Consider the following 25,399-nt stretch of genomic DNA (forward strand, 5'->3'; position numbering starts at 1 on the left):
CAATGCGTGGCAGGGGACGGCTAGTTAACAATAAGAGAGGTAGACATCTGACATCAGGGCAGAATATACATCTAACCACGAAAGAAGAAACAAAAGCTATATTTTGAACACTAGAGGATGTGAGGGAAAAGCAGGATATTGAACATCCACCTTTGCATTCTGCCCCCTCCCTTTTAAATCCCAACTTGATCAAGACAGGAGCCATTATTTTTGCCTCATTTTGTCATTTTTGCCATTGTGTCTGTGTGATCTGAAGGACTGTGAAGGAACAGACAACTTAATATTTTGGAGTGTAACTCCCACCCACTCCAGCCAGTGATAATCTCTGGCTATTGTTCATGCTCTTGAGGATGTTGTTGCCCCAAATATCTGGAATTGTCTACCCTATTCCAGATATTTTAAAACTATCGTACCCAGTCATGATTTTCTTGTTTGTTTGTTTTTAATTAAAGTGATTTTTTAAAAATTTTCCAAGGGGGCAAAAGGATATTCTTGTTTTGTAACCCACTTGATAAATGAGGAACAGCAACTGCAAAACTGAAATAACCAAAAGTATATAACTCTCAAATATGAGAATTCCACTCTTTTATGCCAGAAATTCTCAGCTGGTTTATACAATGTGACAGACAAACATCTATGACTCATAATAAACCATTACTTCACTTATTCCGTAAGCCAGTGTACTATCTTGTACATGTCTTCTTCTTCTCCACTCCTACGCATCTGGTTCCTCTAGGAAATATTTTGCAAGTACAAGCAGGATTGCTGTTTTCATGTGGTTTGTGCTCTCCTAATTTAAGAACTGGAGAACAGTTCTCTTGGATCACACCAAAGGCTAATGTAGCCCAACGCTCTCTTCCACATAGGCAAACCAGATCTCTTTGAGAAATTCATAAATGGGACTTAAACAGAAAAGCATCTCTTGATCATATTCTCCAGCAGTTCATATTCTGAGTTGACTGATGCTGGAGGAAAAATGTAATCATCATAGTCAGTAGCCATGAAGTATCCTCACCAGAGAAGGCACTAACAGAATTTTACTCAGTCTTGTGGTAAGATGCTTAAATACCAGATACCATCTGACTTTTGTAGCTAAGCAGGATCATTCCCGTTTAGTGCTTGATGGGCCACCAACCTAACATCAGGTATTGTAGGCTATGTTTCAAAGGAAGAAACTAGCAAAACTCCTCTGAGTATTCCTTGTCTTCAAAATTCATAGGGTCACCATAAATTGACAGGCAACTTGAAAGCATCTGCAGATTCACACATTTCTTACTCCTGCTAAACAATTCAGCTGTCCAAGTAGGCAACTGTAGCAATATAGTGGAGATGATAGTGTGTTGCTTTAGGACCAGGGCACAAAATCTGACACAATAATACAACTCACTTTATAATATTAGGTTACCTCTTTGTCTGTTAACTGTTAGCCCAACCAATTCAATGAGGTTTTCTTAAGGCTAAAGCCTTAGAGGGATCTGACTGTGTTTGCTACCCTGAACTCCTTGGAAGAAGAATGGAATAAAATGTGATGTAAGGAAGTAATAACAATCCAATTGTTGTGGAATAAAATTTTCAACTTTCAGACAAATTCATGTAACAGAATATAATACAGCAGCAACACAAAATTTTCCCCAAATTGTTAATCAAACCATTCTTCTTTTTCTCTTCTCTTTTTCTAGACTTCGCAGAAAAATGCGTGCTTGGGTTTTCTTCCTCCTCTGCCTGGCAGGGAAGGCCCTGGCAGCACCGGTGAGTATTATGTCTAATCCTAAAAATAACCTCTAGAATTGATTTCAATCTCTTCTCTTTGAAATAATCCCATTTCATTATTCATAACACTCTAGAGAATTTCAGATCCTATATTTTACTATACCTTCATTGCTGACCTCATATCAGTAGAAAAGAGAATAAAATTTGGTAGGGTGGATGGCAGTAGGCAAAGAAAGACACTGTACTACAGATGCATTGATTCAGTCAAGGCTAACCTGAATTTGTAAAACCTGAGTGGGGCAATAGATGATCAGAGCTCTTGGAGGTCTCTCAGTCAGAAGATTGCCATAATCAAAATCAACTTGACAGCAAATAACAACCGACAGTGCGTTGGTGAATACCAGTCAGGTTACAAATCTGTTCTTTTAGTCTTAACTTTCAAGGAGACATCCAAGGTGCTGACCACTAGCCCCAAATCAATGACAGCAACTTGGATAGACCCGTTAAAGTTCAGACCAAAATATGGAGACATATGGAACCCCTAATACGGTGGTTCTCAACCTTCCTAATGCCACGACCCCTTAATACAATTCCTCATGTTGTGGTGACCACCCAACCATAAGATTGTTTCATTTGCTACTTCATAACTGTAATTTTGCTACTGTTATGAATCACCATGTAAATATCTGATATGCCGGATGTATTTTCAGTCACTGGATCAAATTTGGCACAAATACCCAATACGCCTACATTTGAATACTGGTAAGGGTGTGGGGGGATTGATTTTGTCATTTGGGAGTTGTAGTTGCTGGGATTTATAGTTTACCTATAATCAAAGAGCATTCTGAACTCCACTAATGATGGAATTGAACCAAACTTGGCACACAGAACTCCCATGGCCACCAGAAAATACTGGAAGGGTTTGGTGGGCACTGACCTTGAGTTTTTGAAGTTGCAGTTCACCTACATCCAGAGAGCACTGTGGACTCAAACAATAATGGGCCTGGAGCAAACTTGGCCCGAATACTTAATATGTCCAATGTGAACACTGGTGGAGTTTGGAGAAAATAGACTTTGACATTTGGGAGTTGTAGTTGCTGGGATTTACAGTTCACTTACAAGAAAGCATTCAGAGCATTCTGAACCCCACCAACGATAGAATTGGGCCAAACTTCCCACACAGAACCCCATGGCTGTGTTTCCTGATGGTCTTTGGTGACCCTTCTGACACCCCCCTCGCAACCCCTCCAGGGGTCCCGACCCCCACTTTGAGAAACGATGCCCTAATAACACTGGAACCAACAGCCTCCACTGGAGGAAAATAGTCTGGGGCCCTACATTTCCATTCCAGAATATATGCTACCGAAAACAGTTATCCACAAAGGCCTTAAGAGGAAGCATCCCAATAATCAAACAACAGTCTACTATTCATCTTAACTGTGACTCTGTCTGCTAGCAATTGCAAGAATACCAGGAGTAGGTAGCATTATTTCACTTTAAATGCCATGGCCTCATCCTATGAAATCCTGTGGTTTGTCGTTCAGGGAGGCACTGGAGCTCTCTGTCTAAGAATTTAAAATACCCTTTTCTAAAATGAAAAATCACAAGATTCCATAGGTAAGGACTATGGCATTGATCTATGTAGTACAAAAGGACCCCCAGTTTCTCACCTGAGGGCTGAGAAAAGTGGCATATAAATAAAGTAAATAAATAAATAAAGAATAAATAAATAAATTATGCTACTACCATTTGGCTTCAGTTAGCATTCTTTTACAGAGTCACTATACTCATAAAAGTACAGGTAAACCAGGTAGGCTGAATTGTCAAGAGAGGTGCTTTACTTCCTCTGGATGAGAATCAGGCAGACCAAGAACACCCAGAACGTTACACAATTTCTACTCCTGCTTTGGTGACAAAGAGTCTGGTCTTATATAGTTCTTCTGAATTTCATTTTATTGAACTGCTAGTTTTCTGCTTGTGAACAATGTCAGAATGTCACTCTCAGAAAATAAGAGTGTTGTTGTTGTCATGTCCCTCAGAATTGACCCTGACCTATGTTTATCATCCCTCTTTGTAAGAGAAGAAGAAAGTTGCAACCCACCTTCCAATAAATCTTACAAAGAGGGATGATAAACATAGGTGGTCAGATAAGGAGCAAGACAAACTACCTGAGTGTCTACTGGGGCAAAGGCAAGCACTGCTTAAAATAGGAGGAAGGGAATATGTGACTGTTTACATTAGAGCTTGGAAAAATTCTTTTTTTTATTCCGGGTCTCAGTATTCCCTAAACAAAATGGCTATTGAAGCAGGTTCCTAGAAGTTGGCATCTTAAAAATTAATTTTCTCAGATTCTGCTGCAGATGTTTAGAAAGACTGCACTCTCGTGATGGACTTTGTTGTTGTGCACCTCCAAGCTGTTTCCAACTTAGATTCTTAGACCTTTAGACCTAAAGGGATAAGGAAAATTGCATTTCATCCACATCTGGAGGGCTCCATGTTACAGCGTTTGTGCGGAGCCCAAAAGAGGCTTGCCCACATGTCTTAGTCTGAAGCCTTCCTCTGCATGATGGAAGGAGGCTTTAGGCATAAAAATTAGACAAGCCCCACATGGACTACAGCTTGTACTATATGCAGCATCTTACCCCCTTTTTTCTTCTTCGTTTCAGCAAGATGCTCTGCCAGAGGAGATGGAAGTAATCGAAGACGTTGCCACAGAGGTATTGGCTTGACAATAGTCACTCTTTTCTTTTTTCCTTCCAGGTGCTTTCTGGAAGTTGCTGCCTTGAAATATAGGGGCAATTATTTTTGTGCGCTGGCAGTAGTAACAGTCATTATTTGACACCACACCACTGCAGCTTTCCTCACTGCAAATCCTTCCTCACTCCATTCACTTCAATTGAGTAATCAGCTGCAGTTGAGAGCACTGTTAGAAGAGTTGAAAACATTTCCCCTCTGCAAATGAAGCCAATCAACCAATTAGTGCCATAGAAGGTTCTTGGTCAGTGTTCCAGACAACAATGTCTTCTTCTAGGATGTCCCATCATGTCTCCACATCCACTCTTCCTCTGATTTCTGTCCGTCCCACCTCAACAGTTCACTGGCAGGGAGAGCTCTCTATGGGGGGGGGGGGGGTCCCTTCCAGAGGATTTCCCACCCTAAAGAAAAAGGAATGTTTCCCTTTTCAAGCCTGCTGATATTACCCTCACACATGGAAATCCTGCCATTTTGTCTATATAAGAATCTAAATTCACAGAATTTAGATTCACAGAATGAATTTAATATTTCTAGGGCCTTAAAATTACCTGTAATGCATAATTGGATGGGCAGGTGTAGCAAGGATATAAGACACCTATATTTCATAAGGAATCTCCTGTGATATAATGGACCAGCTTCAGCTGTTTTGTAGCTGGAGAAGGGAATTGCCACTACCCCACCATTGATGGTGACAGTTTTGATGTCTCCCACCACTTAGAAAAATATTTTTGAAAGTAATTCGTGATGTAACACTTTGTGAAGCCTAAAAATTTTAATTTTATTTCAGTAGCATCACAGGTTGCTGTGGCTTTTTAGGTTGCTATTTTATTTACCATATTATATTATCCATATAATATTTACCATATTATATTATCGTTTTTCATTATTGGGATGGACCTCAAAATTAATAGGATATGATAATACATGTGAAAAATTACACTAAAAGTAGTTTCAAAATGCCCCCTCAAAAGAATTGGAAAATATTAATCTGATTTCTAATCTACATTTTATAAATGTTCTTGTGTGTTTTTTATCATATGTATTTTAATAGTGTTGTGCTTTATCTGTCTGTTTTAACTGTGTTCTACCCAGCCCCAAGCTGCAAGGAGAGGCAGGAAACGAATATACTACCACTACTACTACTACTACTACTACTAATAATAATAATAATAATAAATGCATTATATCCCACATCGTCCTTACACAATCTCTGATGCTACTGGAAGAATTACATTTAATAGGCTTTGCAAAATGTAACATAACAAATTACTTTCCAAAATATTTCTTAGGTTCTAACGTTTCAGTAATTTATGAGAAAGCAGGTAGTGGCCATTTCCTCTACTTCAGAAACAAAAGCCCATTTTATCACGGAAATTTAGTTGTTATTGTAATGATTACTAGTTGTGATCAACTTATATATCCATAATAACTATTTGCTTAGGCTTTTATTAATACTGTATTTCTCATGAAATAGTGCATTTCAATTCAGGCTAGAGTGATGAGAATTGTTGTCTAACACTGGGCAAAGCGGTGACCCACGGTCTGATGCCACAGCAAGTTTCCAGGAAAGCAAGAAGCTGATGGGGAAAAATGTGTTACCAGTCCCTGGCACAGTCTCCCTCATCAGAAAGGCTAAGGATTACTGATCTAAAGAGCAATACACTATAGATGGCCTACATATATGTATATTATGCAGAGCTGGATTGACCCGTACTGATCAGTGGATTCTGGGAGCTGCAGTCCAAAAGAACAATTTTTCCAAGCTCTATTCCCAAGTGTGGCATCGCAAGATGAATAATCAAAGCAAGGCTTTAACTGAGCATTTTCCACCTTTCTCCTCAGGAGCCTGTGGGAATCAACCCCGTTCAGGTTGAGGTTGGAGAGTTTGATGAGCCTGTTGAAGAAGTGGAGGAGGTTGTTGCAGAAAGTAAGTAGCGTCATTCTTTACTCATTACACTTTTTATATCAATTCCTAAAGGAAAAGTCTGTGTAAGCATTGTGTCTGATCTATATTGCCCAGCAGAGTGTCATCTTCCATCAATATGCTGACAATATTTTAGTAGCCCGCATATTTTTTTAAAAAAGCAGTCTGAGAACTATTGTATTAGAGGAGTGTGATGTGTGCAGATGTTGTTGGATTAAAATTCTCAGCATTCCTCGCCCCTGGCTGTACTGGTTGGGCTTCTAAGGTTTTCAGGTTAGCAACATGTGAGGGAATACCCACTCCTGCAGTGGGGTCCAGTATAGAGAGTTCAGGCTTATAGCAACTTGCTAAAGATAATATACTCTTGGAATGAAAAAAAATTATGAGTCCGTGAAGTTGTTTTGAATGTCAGAAGTGAAAAGAACCCACAGATCTACACAAGAATTCACTGCACCCCCAGTTTTGGCGATAGTTAAAGACTATCCTATCTTATACCTCCTTAGAGCCCAAGGATGATTTAAACTACATGAGAGAATCATCTAAATGATCACAGGGAAAGGGAAATGTCCTTGGAGGACATGCTTCCTGTGATTCCAGTTCTTCCAATTTCAACTCTGCATTTCTTTTACAGGTATTCAGTTTTTAGGGCTTCAAAAACATCCATTGTCGAACTACACTTCCAGAATCCTCCTGCCAAAAAGACCACTGACTTTGTTTACTAAAGGATTCTGGGAAATCTAGTAGTCTAATAAAGTAACTGTTTCAAGATTTGATTTGGTACTATTGAGTGAATTGAAGGGAAAAGATTTGTAGTAATTTTAAAACCATCTGTAATTTACTATGGTAGACCACTGAACTTCACATCAGGTCTTCATCCATAAACATTCCTGCTAGCATCTCCTAGTTCTGGTGAGCCAAGGAAACACTGATCTTTATGGTTCAGAACATGCCATTGAGTAAAATGACTCCATGCATCACCTCATAACTAGTTCCACCAGGTTTTTATGAAACAACACAACTGATGCAGTTTTTTGCTTCTAAAACGGCTTCTCCTCTCTTGCTTAGATCCCTGCCAGAACCATCACTGCAAGCATGGCAAAGTCTGTGAACTCGATGAGAACAACACCCCTATGTGTGTCTGCCAGGATCCCTCCAGCTGCCCTGCCAGCACTGCAGTGTTTGAAAAGGTGAGCAGAGTCTTTAGATTGGCAGCCAGGAGGAGGCATGAATTTGGGCCAGTACAGCAAATAGTCAAAAGTGGGGGCACTGGAAATAGTGATTGCTTATTTATTTTGTTATGAGCATGACTTACCTAAGATCACCCAGTTGGTTTTCAAAGCTAAAGAGGAATTAAATCCTGGTCTTCCAGAATCCTAATCCAAGACTCAAAGCACTAAGGCAGGTTAACCTGTGGGCTTGCATAGAATCTGTTTATATTTTAACCTTTAACCTTGTGTGACTGTGGAGCAGAACAAACAACTCTGCATCTGTATGCTTGCCCGCAATGCCCTGCCTCATGCACAGAGGAAGAATTGTTTAAAGCTACAGACAATGCAGTTGCTGTTGCCCGTTTTTGGTCTAAAATTATTTATCCACTTGTGCTTCCTCTAGTTTATCAGTTTTATACTTATTTATGCAATGCTTTTGATATGAAATAAAGTCTTTTAACCAGAACAGAATGATACAAGAACTGATACAACTGCCAAACATAGTCTCCATTTTTTTGCAACCTCTGCAAAGTTCTCTCTTACACATACCCAAAATATTATTTTTTTTAATTTAAAAAGATAGATTGGTTGATTTTGCTGGCAAAATGGAATTTCACTTAGCATAGTATCCCACAGACAGGAGGGAAGTAGGAGAAAGCATTTAGAAGAGTGGGGACTTTTCTTGCCCCAGCAAGGTCTGGCTTGCCGGAGTAAGACAAGGAATGGCCAGCCATCCCATGTCCTTTTCCCATCTTCTCCCCCACTTCCCTCCTCTTTCTTCAATCACACGCTGGCAAGATGGATTCCCACAGGCAGCTACCAGAAGTGGCTATGTGTCATGGGATAGCCTTCATGGGACTCTGTTTTTCCAGCATGTGAAAATGGAGAGAAAACAAGGGGAAACTGACAAGCTGTCTAAAGTAAATGGGGGTAGGTTGTACAGCTTGCCAGTTGTTTTTCTACTATCAGGTCCATACAAAAAGAGCAGAACAGGATAACTCCTACTTTGTTCCTAGGATATCTCCTAAGGAGTTCCACATTACATTCAAAGCTGTTTTCAGATCTGCATGCAGTCTCTGAAAAGACTGTCCATCAGTTGTGTCCTTGAATTAATCCTCAGTTCACTTGTGGACTAGATGAAGGTGAACCAAGAGAGGATTATCCAGACAGGATAGCACATGAGCTAGCCTGCACCTGAAGTCATCAATTGACCTGTCCTGGAAGGTCAAAGAGGTGCAAAAACATATGCTGCATTTGAGTGTTTTCCATTTTCTAATGTAACCTTCATTTTTGCCAAAAGGTGTGCGGCACAGACAACAAGACCTATGACACCTCTTGCCACTTCTTTGCCACCAAATGCACTTTGGAGGGAACCAAGAAGGGGCACAAGCTCCATCTGGACTATATTGGACCGTGCAAATGTAAGTTTTCATCCTTATGGTGAAGAATAATGCGTATAGAAAGTAATTTATTCCAGATAGCTTGTAGTCTGTCATATTTTTAACCAGGAGGTGTCCTTATACCAAGGGTGATATGTCAGGAAAGTGAACCTAGCACAGCTTTGCATACATTCATCATCCATCTTCAAATGAGCACCATTTAATGAAAAACAAAAGTGACATTTTCATGTGAAAACTGCATGAGAAAAAACTACTTTCTTTGTTTGTTGTTCTGTGCCTTGAAGTAATTTCTGACTAATGGAAACCCTATTGTGAGGTTTTCTGGAGCTGAGTGTGTGGGCTTCTATTGCTAAGCAGGGAATCGAACCTTGATCTCCAAAGTATAAAGTGCAGGGTGCCTATCTTCTCTGGCTAATCTAGCTTAATGTAGTCCCTAATTTTAAAGCAGCAGTGGGTTTCTTTAGCAAAATGTGTTAAAAGAATCCTGCTTGGAGGAGCTTCCCTCCGTGATAGACAACTGGACCTGAGAATTCAACTAAATGACAAAATGATCAGTCAAGGGTACTTTTCTCTTCTGCAGTCTGGGAGGGAGTGCTCTGAGATAGCTTCTTCTTAGTAAGTGTTTCCCTAGTTCTTCCTTGCCCTGGCTCCAGATATCCTGAGCTGCTCCATATGTTTGTGGAACGCCCAGTGGCTACAATGATTTCCTGTTTCCCAGTGTTTCTCTGTAGCTGTCCTGTCTGACTAACAAGCTCCCTAAGTCTGAATGTGGCAGGGAAAACATGCTGAATAAATCATAAACATATCCCTAGCCAAAATCCTGAGCAGGCAAGGTAAAGTGAAATCAGGTCAGAAAACAGAATGCATGACCTATGGTGGTTTTGTGTTAGGTGCCGTCGGAATATTTTTTTTAATGTTGGCTTTATGTTTACCCTAATTTTAATGTAAGAAGTGGCTGCTGTAGACAAGGTGATGACATACATTAATACACTTATCCCTAAACTGTCGGACATTGGTGGCTAACATTATTAAAAATAAACTACTGAATAAGTTAAACTTAAATAATTCCCAATGTTCTACTTCAACTACTAAGTTAGTAATGTCTCCTGACTTGACCCCTTACAAAGCCCATCTTAACAGCCAGTAGCTGCATTAAGCAAAGAAGATCTGTTCAACTATCTATCAGGGTGTAAGGAAGATGAAATACCCAGCCATTTTCTGCAAGTAAGAGAAGTTGAGACAGTAAGAAGAGTGCCTGTCCTTGTTGAAGCTTTGCCCATTGGTTTCTGAGTAAAGCTTTAGTAAAATGTATTTGAAAAGCATCCAGTTAGGGAGATCTGAATTAGCTGAATGCATGACTGCTTTTGATATTCATGCAATGTCAGTTGAAAGTATGGAATTCCAGGGACCTCTCACAGGTCAAGTGAATGTTGATACTTCTGCTCTCCCTTGGAATGTTGGAATGTTGAATTCTGCTGCCAATACATGACATTGAACCTACAAGATTTTTTTGTAACTTGCAATTTTTTGTTAAACAAATGATTTGTATTGTTTTTCAAAATGTTGTGAGCCACTTTGGGTCCTGTTTAGGGAGAAAAGCAGGATATAAATAAAAGTGTATTACTATTATTATTATTAAATTTGGATTAGTAAAAAATATAATGGTCTGAAGTTAAGCCTATTCTGTCTTTTGATGGTACAAACCAAAGTAAAGTGCATTAAGTCAGAGCATTGTTCTGAAATGATTTAGAGGTTCTTGTAAAAAAAATAAATAGATGCTCTACTTGCAATATTGCCCTCCTCCCAAAAAGTTTTTGTCCAAGGTTTTGATTGAAATGGCAAGAGATGACACATCATATATCTAATCTTGATACTATTAGGGAGGCTGTTAACTGAAATGAGCAAAACTTCAAAAGATTACCTTTCTGGATTACAGCTCCCAGAATCTCTCAAACCCCTACTCTTGTATCAGATATGAAAACTGATAATCTCCCCGCCTCCAAACACTGCAAGTGGTCTTGTGGCTGAGTACAATAATGGCTAGTTGTTTTTCATTGTGGTTCAGGAATGATGGGCCTCTTCTTGAATTTCAGTAATTCCTGCCTGCCTTGATGCTGAGCTGAATGAATTCCCTCTGCGCATGCGTGACTGGCTGAAGAATGTCCTGGTTACCCTGTATGAGCGTGATGAAGACAACAACCTGCTGACTGAGAAGCAGAAACTCAGAGTAAGCAAGAGCAGCACATAATCACTTTCACAGAGCTTATACTCAGCAGAGAAGGGGGATGTTTGCCGGGATCAGAATTAAAGAGGTCTACTAATTATCCCCCATTAAGGCTTACATAGCACACAGACTAGTTTCCAATGCAGTTTTGCAATCTCCAGATGTTTGGGACTACAGCCCCCATACATCCTAAAGGGCATGGTCAATGGCTTACCATTTCAGGGGCTTGTAGTGCTTGGAGACTACCATTTTAAGGATTATTGGTCTGTTGTGAGCTGAACCATCCCAATAGTATTTAAAAATGTATGTTGTCATATAATGTGTGTTTGCAAATATGTATTGCACTGTTACACTCAATGCAGTAGAGATACCGAACATTTATTGTTGACCTTCCAACTCCCATCATTCCTTTCCCATTGGCTGTACTTAATGAGGCTAAATTGGAGCTACAGTTCAGCAACATCTGAACAGCCATTTCCCACACTTAAGCTAGATCTAGGATAGGGTTCAGCAGGCTCATGCAAAATATACCTGCCTGGAAATCAGCCATGTTGTGTACTCCATGGCCCTAGCTGCTCAAATAAGGAGCACAATGCAAATCATAGACCCTTTCCATCAAGAATTTGTGTGACAAATACTTCTCACCACACATAATTTCCCCCTTGAGCACAAAGGTACTCTATGTCATGTCACACTGCTTAGTGCACTGTCAATAATACACTTCTACCAAAAATACATATGCACAGTTCTTACTTGGGTGCATCTGCACTGTAGAATGCAGTTTGACAACACTTTAACTGCCATAGCTCCATGATATGGAATTCTGGGATTTATAGTTTGGTGAAGCACAAGAGAAGGCTAAAGACCTTATAAAAACGCCCTTCCTACGGACATTAGACTAGCACAATCTCTAATGGTATTCCGCAAAAAGGTGAAGATCTGGATGTTTGTGCAGGCGTTTGAGTAATTTAGTGCAATCTGGTAATGGAACATAGGAATGGAACAATGGACGACGAACCTGGACTACGCTTGGATGATGAGAAGATTGGGTACGGTTGTTTTTTTGTAATAATTGTGCATTGTAATTGCTTATTGGTAATTTATGGATAATGTGTTAAGTCAATTGTTATATGTTGTATGGAACCACTGCTGTTTCTACTGTTTTTACTGTTTGTGAACCGCTGTGAGTCGCCTTCGGGCTTGAGATACAGCGGTATATAAGCAAAGTAAATAAATAAATAATAAATAAATAAAAACGACAACTGCCATGATTCCATAACATTAAGCCATGGAAGTTAAAGTAGTGTAGAACTGCATAAATTCTACAGTGCAGATGCACCCTCGTGTGCCCCAGCACGAAACATTACAATTTTTCACTTTTAGAGGAGCAAAACTCTGACTGGAGTCCCAGACTACTTTTAAAAATGCATATTATATCTTGCTGAGCAGGTGAAGAAGATCCATGAGAACGAGAAGCGCCTGGAAGCTGGGGACCACACTATGGAATTGCTGGCCCGTGACTTTGAGAAGAACTACAACATGTACATCTTCCCTGTGCACTGGCAATTTGGCCAGCTGGACCAACATCCAGTTGATGGGTATGCATGTACTTACAGGCCCATATACTAGCCTATCTCAAACCCTACATAGTTTGTATTATACTCAATACATTCGGCTATTAGTTTAAAACCAAAATGTCTGGGTACTACAATTCACCCTAAGGTGTGGTAATAAAACTATGACTCTCTCTTAGATGTAAGGGTTGGAAGTGGTCACTAGTTCACCACAGACCATACAAAGATTTTACTATTTGAAGAAGGTGGTCAGGATAGTGATAAATTGATTATGTTAAATAGATATCTTCAGTGGACGACTTGGAAAAGTTACTTTTTTGGACCATAACTTCTAGAATTCCCCACCAGCACATCTCCAGGCATGCTAGATAGGTGATTTGGGGAGTTGTGGTCATTCCATCCCCCCAGTTCTACTTCATATGAAATATAGTTTTACCAATGATCATGAATTTGACTTTCAGCAAAAACAAAAAACAAAACTTCAGATTCCCAAGATAACAGAACTGGATTTAATTGAAGCAAACCTATGAGCACACAAACTTTCTGCTAAAGGCTTTGATACCATTGCCTAAGGGGTTTATTGGCAGCATTAAAAAGTGAGAGCTCTGAGCTCATTCTCAACACTAGTGTCTGGTATGGACTGATCCAACATTCCATAAATTCAACATACCAAGTAATCGTTCACTTAATTAGAGGGTGGATTGGAGTTACTGAACAGGCATGGTGACACTGGTTTAAACCTATGAAGGAAGAAAATGGGTAAAAGGCCAAAGTGATGAGATAATTGCCTTCTCCTTCGTATACTCTCCATGGAAAAATCCCACTCTGACACACTTGTACAGCACTTTTACTCTAAGGAAATGATCACTGGCCAACCCATATTTTGGTGCCTCAAATGTTCGACCTGTTTCTGGGTATATTTCACATGCTGGGGATGGGGGCTGTGCTATTAGGAGTCTTTCTAGTGATAGCCACAATCTATAGTATTCCTGGGTGTTATTATGTTCATAATCACCTTGATTTTCCTTTCAGATACCTGTCTCACACCGAGCTGGCTCCCCTGAGAGCTCCCCTCATCCCCATGGAGCACTGCACTACTCGCTTCTTTGAGGCTTGTGACCTAGACAACGATAAGTACATCGCTCTGGAGGAATGGGCCAGCTGCTTTGGCATTAAAGAGAGTAAGTATCACACATCTATGTTAAGGAGTTGCTGGGAAGAGAAATAGCACTGAACTTATAACTCTCCAGATGCTGTCAAGACATTATTTTCCATCATACATCACCATTCTGACATGGTTGATTGGAATGAAAATCTAACAACTTCTGGAGAGCCACAGGTTTTTGATTCTGAAAATTCTGGATAATAATGACCAAGAACATGAAGGAGATGTTTCAGTGTAGAACAATTCAATGCTACAATTAACACAGAAAGTCAGTGGTTTTCATGTGGAACTAGGACACTAGGAGACCAGGATTCGAATAATTGCTGAGCCACAGAAACTCACTGTGTGATCTTGAGCAAGTAATACCCCACCTTAGCCTCTGAGGAAGGCAAAGGCAATCTGCCCTTAGCAAGTGTTGCTAGGAAAATCTTGTAATAGGGTTGAATAGTGTCATCACAAGTTGGAAAGGACTCAAAGGCACACAAGAACAATGAATTTTCACAAAGTCTCACTGAGTTCAATGGAATTTGTTCTCTGACAACTGTGTATGAGATTGGAGCTCAACCCACTTTCACAAACTGACATAAATGGTGATGAGCATTGGGCTTAGCAATCACTGAAACTAGCTGGCACTCTTAATAACTATCTTATTAGACTTCAAGGAATTAAATGTACCTTACATTGGATTTCTAAGCCCTCTCAGGCTGCTAATAATCAAATCTGTGCAACAGCAGAATGGGATGACATATGTCTCAGACCAGGGTAGGATTCATGTATGTTCTGGCAGCCCTCACCAGTGTAACCAATAATGAGGGATGTTGGGAATTGCTTGTCTGGAGAATTTCACACTTGCCATTCCAGCTTTAGATTCAGCACCATAAACCCACCAGCTCAATGCAGAGATGGTAAGCCTGCTACTAACCTTAATTTTATCTTAGCATGCCAAAAATTACACTTAAATCCCGACCTTGTTAGCTACTATCTTAAAGCAAATCTAGTATTTTGAAAAATCCCAACAGATTGACTAAACGCATGTGAAAGTTACCAAAGCTGATTCTTAACCTCTTTCTTTCTTTTTTCTTCTTTTACAGAGGACATTGACAAAGATCTGGTGATCTAAATTCAGCAGCTTCATCCACTACCCACAACTCAACATTTTCTTTCATTTCCATTTGAAGTTTTTATTTTGGTTGTTTTACTGGGGACAAGGTGCTAATATAGATCTAAACTTATATATTAACGGTGCTAAAAAAAACCACAGAAAGTTGTTAGTAGCCTAATCTATACCACTAGATTACTCTGCTCACTCCCTCATCTGCATTTCTGTTGACCTTTTTGATTTGATATCAGTGCAGTGAAAAAAATCTACTTCTATTCAAAATCTATCCCTTTCCTGGCCCACTCTGTTTCTAACTTTTAAAAACATCTTCACGTTTTTGGATATTTAACGCTCAGGCTAAGGAATTCCAGAGTATTAGGTCCCTAATTTCTAGAAGGCAAGTAAAGGAAGGTGTACTATAAAGGGGTGTTGGGAAACAGGGCTTTATAAAGTCAGGTTGTATAATTGTTTTTCAAAAGTTTAGGTGACTTGGATTGTATTCCCTACCAGAATGGAAAGTGAGAGCAATGGGAGAGGCCTGCAAAATTCAGGATGGTGTCTATATGGAATTTTATAATTTTTGAATGTAAAAATTGGGAACAGACAACTAGAAAAGTCATGAAAACAGAACATGGAAGATGTATAGGGGGAAAAAGTCATGTAACCCACCCACATCCTCTAAAATAAAAACTTAAAAATGCTACGTGCTTCATTGCTACCCGGTGACTGTACTGTCTGCTGCTTTGTTTACCATGCCTTAAAATGTTAGAATTGGTGCTTACCAACGTTTGGTTTTAATTGTTTTTTTACTGGATCTTTTTTCTGCTGTGATTTATTGGCAATTCGATGCTCTTGGGGTTTTTTTTAGCCATTTTCACTGTTTCTCCCCGATTTAGGGCAGTGTTCCTCAAACTCTGCTCCTCCAGGTGTTTTGGGCTTCAACTCCCAGAAATCCCAGCAAGCTTACCAGCTGTTAGGAATTGTGGGAGCTGAATTCCAAAACATCTGGGCGAGCACAGTTTGAGAAACTCTGCTTTAGGGACATAAGTTGCACAATTACGTAGAAATAAAATGTTGTGTGAGGGCTGTTGGGAGTCATGGGGAATCCTGGTGGTGTGGCCCCATCAGCTGTACTTTCTCCATCCTTGGACTCAAAGCACTGAATACAGATTTTTCCATGTTTTTAGAATTATGCAATGGGCTTCAGTGAAGATGGGCTTCTACGAGCAACCCTACTCAACACCTATTCTCTCTCCTTTTTAGTTGATAATAACACACAGTGTTAGAGGAAACAGGGTTGCACTTATCAAAATATTTGATTACTGTTCTGTTTAAATAACTTGTCAAGATTAGCATGAGAAGCAAGATAAGCTTTGATGTACATATTAGGCTTGGGCGGTTTCGTTCGTTAATTTCGTAATTCGTTATTAATTCGTATTTAAATTAGCTTACGATCCAATATTGAGCCATGCAGGAATAGTGTGAGGAGTAAATTAGATTCGAAACAATTTTTTCAATTTATTTCGTAATTATTTCATAATTATTTCGTAATTATTTTGAAATTATTTCGTAATTATTTCGTAATTATTTTCGCATGTCTGGTGCAAGTTTTATAGTTGTTGTTTGTTTTATCACACCAACAGTCAACAACAGAGGGAGAGGGAAGCTTCAGAAGTTTCCCCTGTCCCATTTGGAGGTTTTTTTTAGCATATTGCGCAATCGCGTCCACCATTAACGAATCAATTCGTAATTTTACGAAATTTCGTATATTTCAAAATTTTTAAAAGGAAAATTTCGGAATTATTTAAAAAAACGAAACGCAAGGGCCCCCTAAAAACAAAACGAGTTTAGAACCAATTTTTTCCGTGGTTACCCAAGCCTAGTACATATACATGTACAGTATGACCCTACATATATATATAGGGATACGTTGCAAGGCCCTTGTGGATATTGGGACCATGGATAATAGCAAACCCTATATTTTGACTATATTTGAGCCAGGCATCTCTCTGTTCCTTGAAAATTGAGCTCTCCACATTCAGCTCTTAAACTAAACACAAATGCAGCTCTGATGGAAAATGTGCCAAATAGCAAACATTAGGCACAAATGTCCCAAGGCTCTGCCAACTGCCAAATTCAATAGAGATTTCTTCAGCATAATATGGCACACTGTGTGCCTATCAGGTGCAACAATCCTAACCTGGGAATGCTTCCGCTGAGTGACAACATTAGATTGCCCCTTCTCACATTACAACTGGAGAGCTGGAGGAGGAGGAAGCATAACTTGCTTACATTTCCAGTTTTGCTGCTTACAACTTTGAGCAAGGTCATCATCCACACAATGTCTTCTCATGCTCTTTGACCTGGTTTTCATGCATATGAAAAGGTACTGGAAAGGAAAATAAACTCAAAAGTTATGAAAACAGCACACTGGTTATTTAGGGTCTGTAGCATTTCCCAGAACATTTATTTGGTATTCCCATGGCTTTGGTACACAATGATGACTGCACCCAGTTAGTCAAGAATATAGAATTGTCAGGGTTCATTTCCATCTAGCAACACATTCCTCATATTTTCTTGTATGCTGTCAGTGGTCTGAATATCTTTCCTTTCCTCGACTTCACAAAACATTTATTCACCAAACCCGTGGGTATTCCATGCTAGGGATCATAGACAAAGCATTTATTTATTATTTAAACTTATATGCCACCACTCCCCTGGGGCTCGGAGCGGCTTACAAAAATGGCTAAAATCTAACAAAATTTAAAAGCAATTTAAAACAATTTAAAAACAGCAATATCAAACATTAAAAGCCTGTCGAAACAGATATGTCTTACATGCCCTGCGGAAAGCTGGTAAGTCCCGCAAGGCACGGACTTCAGGTGGCAGAGTATTCCAGAGTGATGGTGCCACTGCTGTGAAGGCTCTGCGTCTGGTTGCTGTTAGACGCAAGGTCTTGACACTGGAGACTTCCAATAGATCTTGGTCCTCAGAACGGAGGGATCTCTGGGGTTGGTAGGGGGTGAGGCGGTCCCTCAGATACATCGGCCCTAGACCATGCAAGGCCTTAAAGGTGAGTACCATCACTTTGAAAGTGATCCGGTGCTCAATTGGTAACCAATGCAGCTGTAGTAAGATTGGTGCTATTTGAACATAAAACCTGGGGTTTGGTTCCAGGAACAACTATGGATGCCCAAATCAGTGGATGCTCAAGTTTCATTATATAAGTCAAATGACACTGTATTGCTAGAAATTCTGGAAGCTGAAGTCCAAAAGACCTGGAGAGCCAAAGGTTGGGAACCACTTGTTTAAATCACAGTTGGGATCTTGGGTACACGTGGTATTCTCCAAAACTGTTTTTGTGGCCCTAAGTCTCCATAGATCTCCCTTTTTTATGAAAAAAAAGGAGTGAATTTCTTTTTCCAGAAGTCCCCTTTATAAAGATCACAAAACTCCTCAAGGTTTTAACATTACAAAATACCAATTTTCTGAAACAAGACTTTCAGTCCCTTCTGGTTTCATTTTTTATCCACATTTCTGGCTGTTGGGGGAATGGACCAAGGGGCAGAAGTGTAACCCATCTATCTCTAGTTTTAGATAAACTGGTTTCAAAGGTAATATTTTCTGCATAAGGGGTTTTATTGTAATTGCCTACAATCATTTTTTAAAATCATCAATTTTAAGTCTAAATAAAATGGCTGCTGAACTTCAAAGTGTGGAGTTATTCTGGATAATATATTTTGGTGATAAAGGCTGAAAAGACAAGTGATCCTTCAACATGGCAGGAAAACTTGTACATTGAGTTTTACACAAACATTGTACATAAATAAGATTGTTTCTATTCTACATTATTGTCCCACCTTCTACATGGAACGGCTGTGTCTGGCACCTCTAAAGTTAGGTTCTTCAGATGCTGTTGGACTGCAACTGGCTGCATTTTTCACCAGTGACAGTGCTGTCTAGGGTTGTTGGGAGTCCAGTGTCAGCTGGAGTGCCTCAGGAATTGGGCAACCATTGAGCCATGAACAGAAAGATCAACGAAATAATGTTTTTGCAGGGCTTTGTCATTGACCCGAATCAATCAGCTTTTGTGCCAACAAATCTTTTGATGAGGTGGCATGCTTCCCATTCTCTGACAGAATGCTAGCCCAGTATCACAGTTCTCCCTGCTGCAGTAGAGGGAATCCATCATCTTTAAACATTGTGCAAGAGAGACACTTTACAGGAAAAGGAAGGGAACTTAAAGTGGAGTGGTGAGCATGACATCACAGGCAATACAGGCTAGGCTATGTGCCAGTGTAATATGGTATGCCTAATAACTGGCAAAGTACTGCAGCAGCTGTAACAGTACATCCAAAGATCCTATGTCCTCAAAAACTACTCTATGGTAACTTTTAGGAGAAGCATACCATAGCATTGCCTAGAGCAGACATGTCCAAAGTCCATCCCAGGGGGCAATTACAGCCCTATTCATATTTTCACTGGCCCTCTGTCTCCAGGCCTCCCTCCCTCCCTTGCTTGCTTCTTTCCTTGCTTCCTGCCTTCCTTGACTTCCTTTCTCTCTTTGTTCCTTCCTTTATTTCTTCTTGGGGATCAGGGTCTTGGGAAAGGTACTCTTCAAGAGGAGAGAGAGATAGTGGCCTCTTGCATCCCTTCACCTTGATTAAATGTCACCTTTTTCCTCAGATGGCTCCGGCCTCGGGCATCCTGTCCCAGTAGCCCTTTATCTCTCTCTCTCTCTTCCTCACAACTTTTTGTTTATTTATTTGCAAAGGAAGACTCTCCAATTGTCCTGCTTGCCACTGCTGCTCCAACTGAGAACTGTGTTTCTCAGATGTTGGTCCTTCAGGTGTTTTGCACTTCAGTTTTCAGAAGCATTGGCCAGCTTAGCCAATAAAGATTCTGTGAACTGAAGTCCAAAACATGTGGAAGAACAAAGTTTGAGAACCACAAGCACTAAAACCTGTCAACACAAACCTAACTTTTCTGAAAAATCTCTTTGGCTGCCTCTGTTCACCTTAATATGCTTTGCAAAATGGAAATGGTGTACACATTATTAGGCACATTGTTATGTGCCCTAGAGGTTATGGCAAACTCTCCAGTCATGCCCTGAGTTTCAGCAGAATTCAAATGCTAAGGCATGACAGATGTTTTTGCTTTTGAAACACTACTTGAAGTGTGTAAAGATTATGAAGAACTCCAGCAAACAAAGGAAAATGGAAAAGAGCAGAGTTCGAAAATATTACTTCTATTGAGGCTGTCAGAAGTTCTAGGAATCACCATCCTCAAAAAAAGGGGGAGTAATATTTGTATGCTGTGATTCAGAGAAGAGAGAAGAGAAAACAGAAAAGAGTAACAGCAACCTGTTTACCAGCCGCACCCTCACAGCCTAGAGCTCCCTATCTCCATCAGCAGCAGTCAAAACAAGGGCTCACATTCCATCCAATTGAGTCGTTCTCATTCTCTCCCTCCAAGTGAACAAGACTCCACCAGACAAGCTCCTTCCCTCACTCCGCCTCCCACCCTCCCATTCCAGAGCCTTTGGACTCTGCTTTTTTCCCCTCCTTCATTCCTTTTCCTGCATTAATTTGCCTCTCCACAAAGCACAGAGAAAGGGAGCAGCTCTGGAGTCATAGAGAAGAGTTCCCTCTGGTGGACTGTTCATTCTTGTCATATCTGCTTGCCAAATGAAAATCTATCCTAAATGCAGTAACTGAAATATTATTTGGGATGGGAGGAAAGATTCACAGCCATGCCCCAAATCCTCCTAAATCTCAGAATCCAAACACTTACCAGAATGCAAATAATTCAAACATTTTTTTCGAATGGGAGGAAGGATTCATGGACATTTCCAGAATCCTCATAATTTCCTACAGTTCAACTGTATAAATAGGATTTGAGATAAAGGGAGGAATTTGCTAACTTTTTGAATCCAATACTGTTGTAAAATGTGTTCAAACCACATTTATAGCAAACAGTATCTAAAAAGCATTCCAAATAATAAGACATGGAGTAGACAATACAAGGTGAAAGAAGAAAATGCAAAAGCTGGGTTGCAATTAAACATAAAAAAACCAAGATTATAGCAACACGAATGACTGACAACTGGGAAATAGAAGGAGAAAACATGAGGGCCATCACAGACTTTGTATTTCTAGGTGCAAAGATTACTGCAGATGCAGACTGCAGCCAGGAAATCAGGAGACCCTTACTTCTTGGGAGGAGAGCAATGTCCAATCTCAACAAAATAGTGAAGAGTAGAGACATCATGCTGGCAACAAAGATCTGCATAGTTAAAGCAATGGTATTCCCAATACTCACCCTATGGATGTGAGAGCTGGACCATAAGGAAGGCTGAGCGAAGGAAGATAGATGCATTTGAATTGTGGTGCTGGAGGAAAGTTCTGAGACTGTCTTGGACCGCCAGAAGATCCAACCAGTCCATACTTCAGGAAATAGAGCTCGTCTGCTCATTGGAGGGAAGGATAGTAGAGGCAAAGATGAAGTACTTTGGCCACACCATGAGAAGAAAGGAAAGCTTAGAGAAGACAATTATGCTGGGGAAAATGGAAGGAAAAAGGAAGAGGGGCCGACCAAGGACAAGATGGATGGATGGCATCCTTGAAGTGACTGGATTGATATTGAAGGAGCTGGGGGTGGTGACAGCCGACAGGGAGCTCTGGCATGGGCTGGACCATGAGGTCACAAAGAGTCAGAAACGACTGAACAAATGAACAACAACAGATAACGCATATTCCAGATTTTAATGAACTGCAGATTTTTGGCTGTGCTGGCTAAGAAGTGATATTGCTGTTTTCATCATTGTTGTAAGCTTTCAAGTCATTTCCAACCTATGGCAATCCTAAGGCAAAATTATTGTAAGACTTTTTGAGGCTGTGTGTGTGACTTGCCCAGGATCACCCAGTGGGTTTTCATAGCTGAGTTGGAAATCAAAGACTTTTCTCCAAGATTGAGATTAGACTTCAATGCCCGGTCATAGAAACCAACCTGAAGGCTACATGTTGCCCACCCATAATAGAAGAAAAATCCTTTAATAAAGATAGAATCACAATAAAAAAGAATTTGTTTCTGTTGTTTGTCAACCTAATAGTGGTCGCATGAACCAGACCAACCTTAGAGTCTGCTAAGGTTCATGTGGGAGTTTAGAAAGCCCTTCAGACAACTTGGTCCTGAAGTGCTGATAACTACCTTTAGACCTTTAAAGGTAGTTATCAGCACTTTAAAAAGCCTGAAAAAAAATGGAAAACATCCCCAATGTTTTTCAGCTTGGGGAGACTTTTGGAATGATGTCTAGGGTAGTCACAAAGATGGATTCAGGGGTCGCTTTTTCTTTTCCATGCCTTACTAGGCGCACTAGTTTCAGCCCTAAAGATTACAGGTTTATATATGGTAAAGGGATCCATCAGTCTGTGTAGAGGAACAATATAGTAACATGCAAGCAGGACTATTATATGGTAAAAATGTCCACAAGATGTCAGTAGGAGCTCAAACAATACATTCCCATCTATGGCACTGGCTGAAGAAAGAGATTCCGAAAGTTTCATATACTTGTCTCTGAACAAACTGTTCACATTAGTAACAAAATATGATATTGAAAACATTTCTATTGGTTTAGATGTCTGTGGACCCTTCTACATTACCATATAATCCAGATTATCAAATCTGATAATTCAGATTTTCTATTTTGAACTGGATTGTGAGTTAACACTGCCATATAATCCAGTTCAAAGAAGATAATCTGAATTTTAAATGGCAGTGTAGAAAGGTCACTGCAAAGAATTGAGTGCTGAATAAGGTGGGCTCTGGGGTTTGATACAACAAGGCTAAGGAAAGAGGGACATCAAACAAGGAAATAGGTCTAGATCCCATTATGCTGCCAAAACAATGTCACCAACAGCAGGCAGTCCTAGGCAATTGCAGTGCTTTATACAGATGTGGAGGATGTGCTGAGTTTGTACTGTTTGTACTGAGTACATGGCACTAGTGTGTCCAATGTGTGTAAATCTGTTCCACGTTTTAGTCCAAACTTTAAAGAAAGTTCCAAGGCACCGCAGCTATTTGAGAGGCAATGTTTGGAAAAGAGCGAGGTAGGGGTGTGACATGGGAACCATATTTAAATATTTGAAAGGATATCTTATTGAGGAGAAACCAAGCTTGTTTTCTGCTGCTCCAGGGAATGGGGCATAGAAAAATTGATCTAAACTACAGGAAAAGATATTTCACCAAAATATTAGGAAGAACTGATGGTATAATGCTACAACATGTTGTGGAATTCATTTTTGGAGGTTTTCAAACAGAGGCTGGATGACCATCTGTTAGGAGTGCTTTGATTCCTGCATAGCAGGGAGTTTGACAGGATGCCCCGTGTGGTGTATATATTTCTATAATTCCATAATAGCATCTTTAAAGTTTTTGGGAGAAAGCCAGAATTCACCATCCTACCGACTTGGAAGCCAACATGATAAGTTCCATTTCTTCTTCTTTTCCCTTTCCCTTTCTCTTTCATACAATAGCACACACAAAAGCACACATGGGTATGTTGAGGGGAGCATCCTGAATAGATCTGACCCTCAGAGGGAGAACAGCTGCTCTGACAGGTAAAGCTATCCATTGACTAATCCACAGGCACTTTTGACAGCCATGCTAAGCTCCTCAGCCTCTCTTCAGAATACAAACTATCCTTTTCCGTTTGGGTAGGGCAAGCTCCAACTGTGGCTGGCTTCCCTTGTGTTTAGCCTCTGGCTGCACCTTTGACGTGTGTGGGCACGGCCTAGGAGACTATGAAGAAGGCAAGGAGCGCCAGTGTTCCCCGCTGAAAGGAAGGGCACACCTTCTGCTACGGGGCTAAAATGGCAAGGATATCTTTCAATGGAGCATTACTTTTGAGTAAACATTCACGGGAATACAGGATGTGTCAAGAAGAATATCTTCTCTGCTACTGTCTGAACATTTAGAAAAAATCTAAGGAACAAAGCGTGAATCATTTTATCTTTCTCAAAATCAAGGTGTAATGAATTTAGAGGAGGTAAAAGAGCAAGAAGAGAAGGAAAGAGAATTAATGGAACAATCCTGTCCCAAGCAGAATCAGCCTATTGTTATCTCAGCAGCCATATACCAACCATGTACTTTGTAAAACATTTACTCTTCTCTTTCCTTCAAAATATTACAACAAACATATCTTTTCACTCCTTATTTACCCACATCATATGTAAATGAAGCACATACAGATTTTTGTTTCACTTTGTTTGTCAACAAGTTCTTTCTTCTTTCTTTCTTTCTTTCTTTCTTTCTTTCTTAAGCTGGCTGAAATTGTTCTTGCTCATTTCCTTTCTAATTTGTCAGGATTCAGTTTGTGTATTTTTCTTAGTACAGTACATTCTTCTCTTTCCAAAAAGTGTCGCTGCAGCTTAAACTACACAGTGAGCAATTACTGTAGACCAGACTAAGGTTCAAAATATTATGTCCCATTTTCAATATCACGAATCCTTCTCATCATCTTCATCTTTATTCTTCCTCCTCCACCTCCACACCCCCCCCCCCCCTCAGCCTATGTCTTTGGAAGGCCATCCATTGTGTGTATATGAATATTGTGCATCATGTGTTTGTACCATTGTGTACATATGAATAGTGTGCATTATGAAAACTGGGACTTACAATTTAAATTTTAAAAAGACAGAGCCATGAGGAGTGGAACATTTTGAAAGTTTCAGTCCAAGGAAACAACTTTTCTAATTTATGGGAATATGTGCAAAGGGAGGACACTGAAATTGGCATAGAAGTGAATGAACTGAATATTTTATTTAAGACTTTGTAACATTAAGTATTGAGATATGAGAGCCCACCTGGTGTAGCAAAGGATCTTGGAGGCCAGGGTTAAGATCCCTGCTAAGTCATGGAAACGCACGTGACTTTGGACAAGTCACACTCTCTCAGCCTCAGGAAGGCAAAGTCAAAACCCTTCTGACCAAATATTGCCAAGAAAATCCTATGATAGGATCATCTTAGGGTAACCATAACTTGGAAACAAATTCAAGACAAATAACAAGAACAACATTCTATTTTCTTTTTTAATCCAAGCAAACAGTGAAAATCTTATAAAGGAACACTCTACATGGTCAGCATGACACTACAAGGCAGCAATGTAACACACATGAAGAAACAGCACTATAATAATTGCAACTAAAGGGCTTGATCATAGGAAACTAAAAAGAGCTGATTTGTATAAAAGGATATGCAGAGCTTGGGAATTTATGTTATATACTAGCCATCCCCTGCCACATGTTGCTGTGGCCCAGTCTGGTGATCTGGAAAATAAAGTAA

General features: G+C 40.0%; 1 protein-coding gene across 1 annotated transcript in view; it reads left to right on the forward strand.

Annotated features, from left to right (window-relative positions):
- Nucleotides 1-15,776, forward strand: part of SPARC (secreted protein acidic and cysteine rich) — a 29,476-nt gene extending 13,700 nt beyond the window's left edge. The window contains exons 2-10 of the mRNA XM_060765488.2: nucleotides 1,680-1,749; nucleotides 4,377-4,427; nucleotides 6,307-6,391; nucleotides 7,454-7,575; nucleotides 8,897-9,017; nucleotides 11,090-11,223; nucleotides 12,670-12,818; nucleotides 13,827-13,975; nucleotides 15,051-15,776. Coding sequence (XP_060621471.1) covers nucleotides 1,693-1,749; nucleotides 4,377-4,427; nucleotides 6,307-6,391; nucleotides 7,454-7,575; nucleotides 8,897-9,017; nucleotides 11,090-11,223; nucleotides 12,670-12,818; nucleotides 13,827-13,975; nucleotides 15,051-15,079 — 897 coding nt within the window. The 5' untranslated portion in view covers nucleotides 1,680-1,692 and the 3' untranslated portion in view covers nucleotides 15,080-15,776. The remainder of the gene's footprint in view (nucleotides 1-1,679; nucleotides 1,750-4,376; nucleotides 4,428-6,306; nucleotides 6,392-7,453; nucleotides 7,576-8,896; nucleotides 9,018-11,089; nucleotides 11,224-12,669; nucleotides 12,819-13,826; nucleotides 13,976-15,050) is intronic.
- The last annotated feature ends 9,623 nt before the right edge of the window (nucleotides 15,777-25,399 follow it).

The sequence above is a fragment of the Anolis sagrei genome, chromosome 2 (assembly GCF_037176765.1).
Source record: "Anolis sagrei isolate rAnoSag1 chromosome 2, rAnoSag1.mat, whole genome shotgun sequence".
Taxonomy (NCBI): domain Eukaryota; kingdom Metazoa; phylum Chordata; class Lepidosauria; order Squamata; family Dactyloidae; genus Anolis; species Anolis sagrei.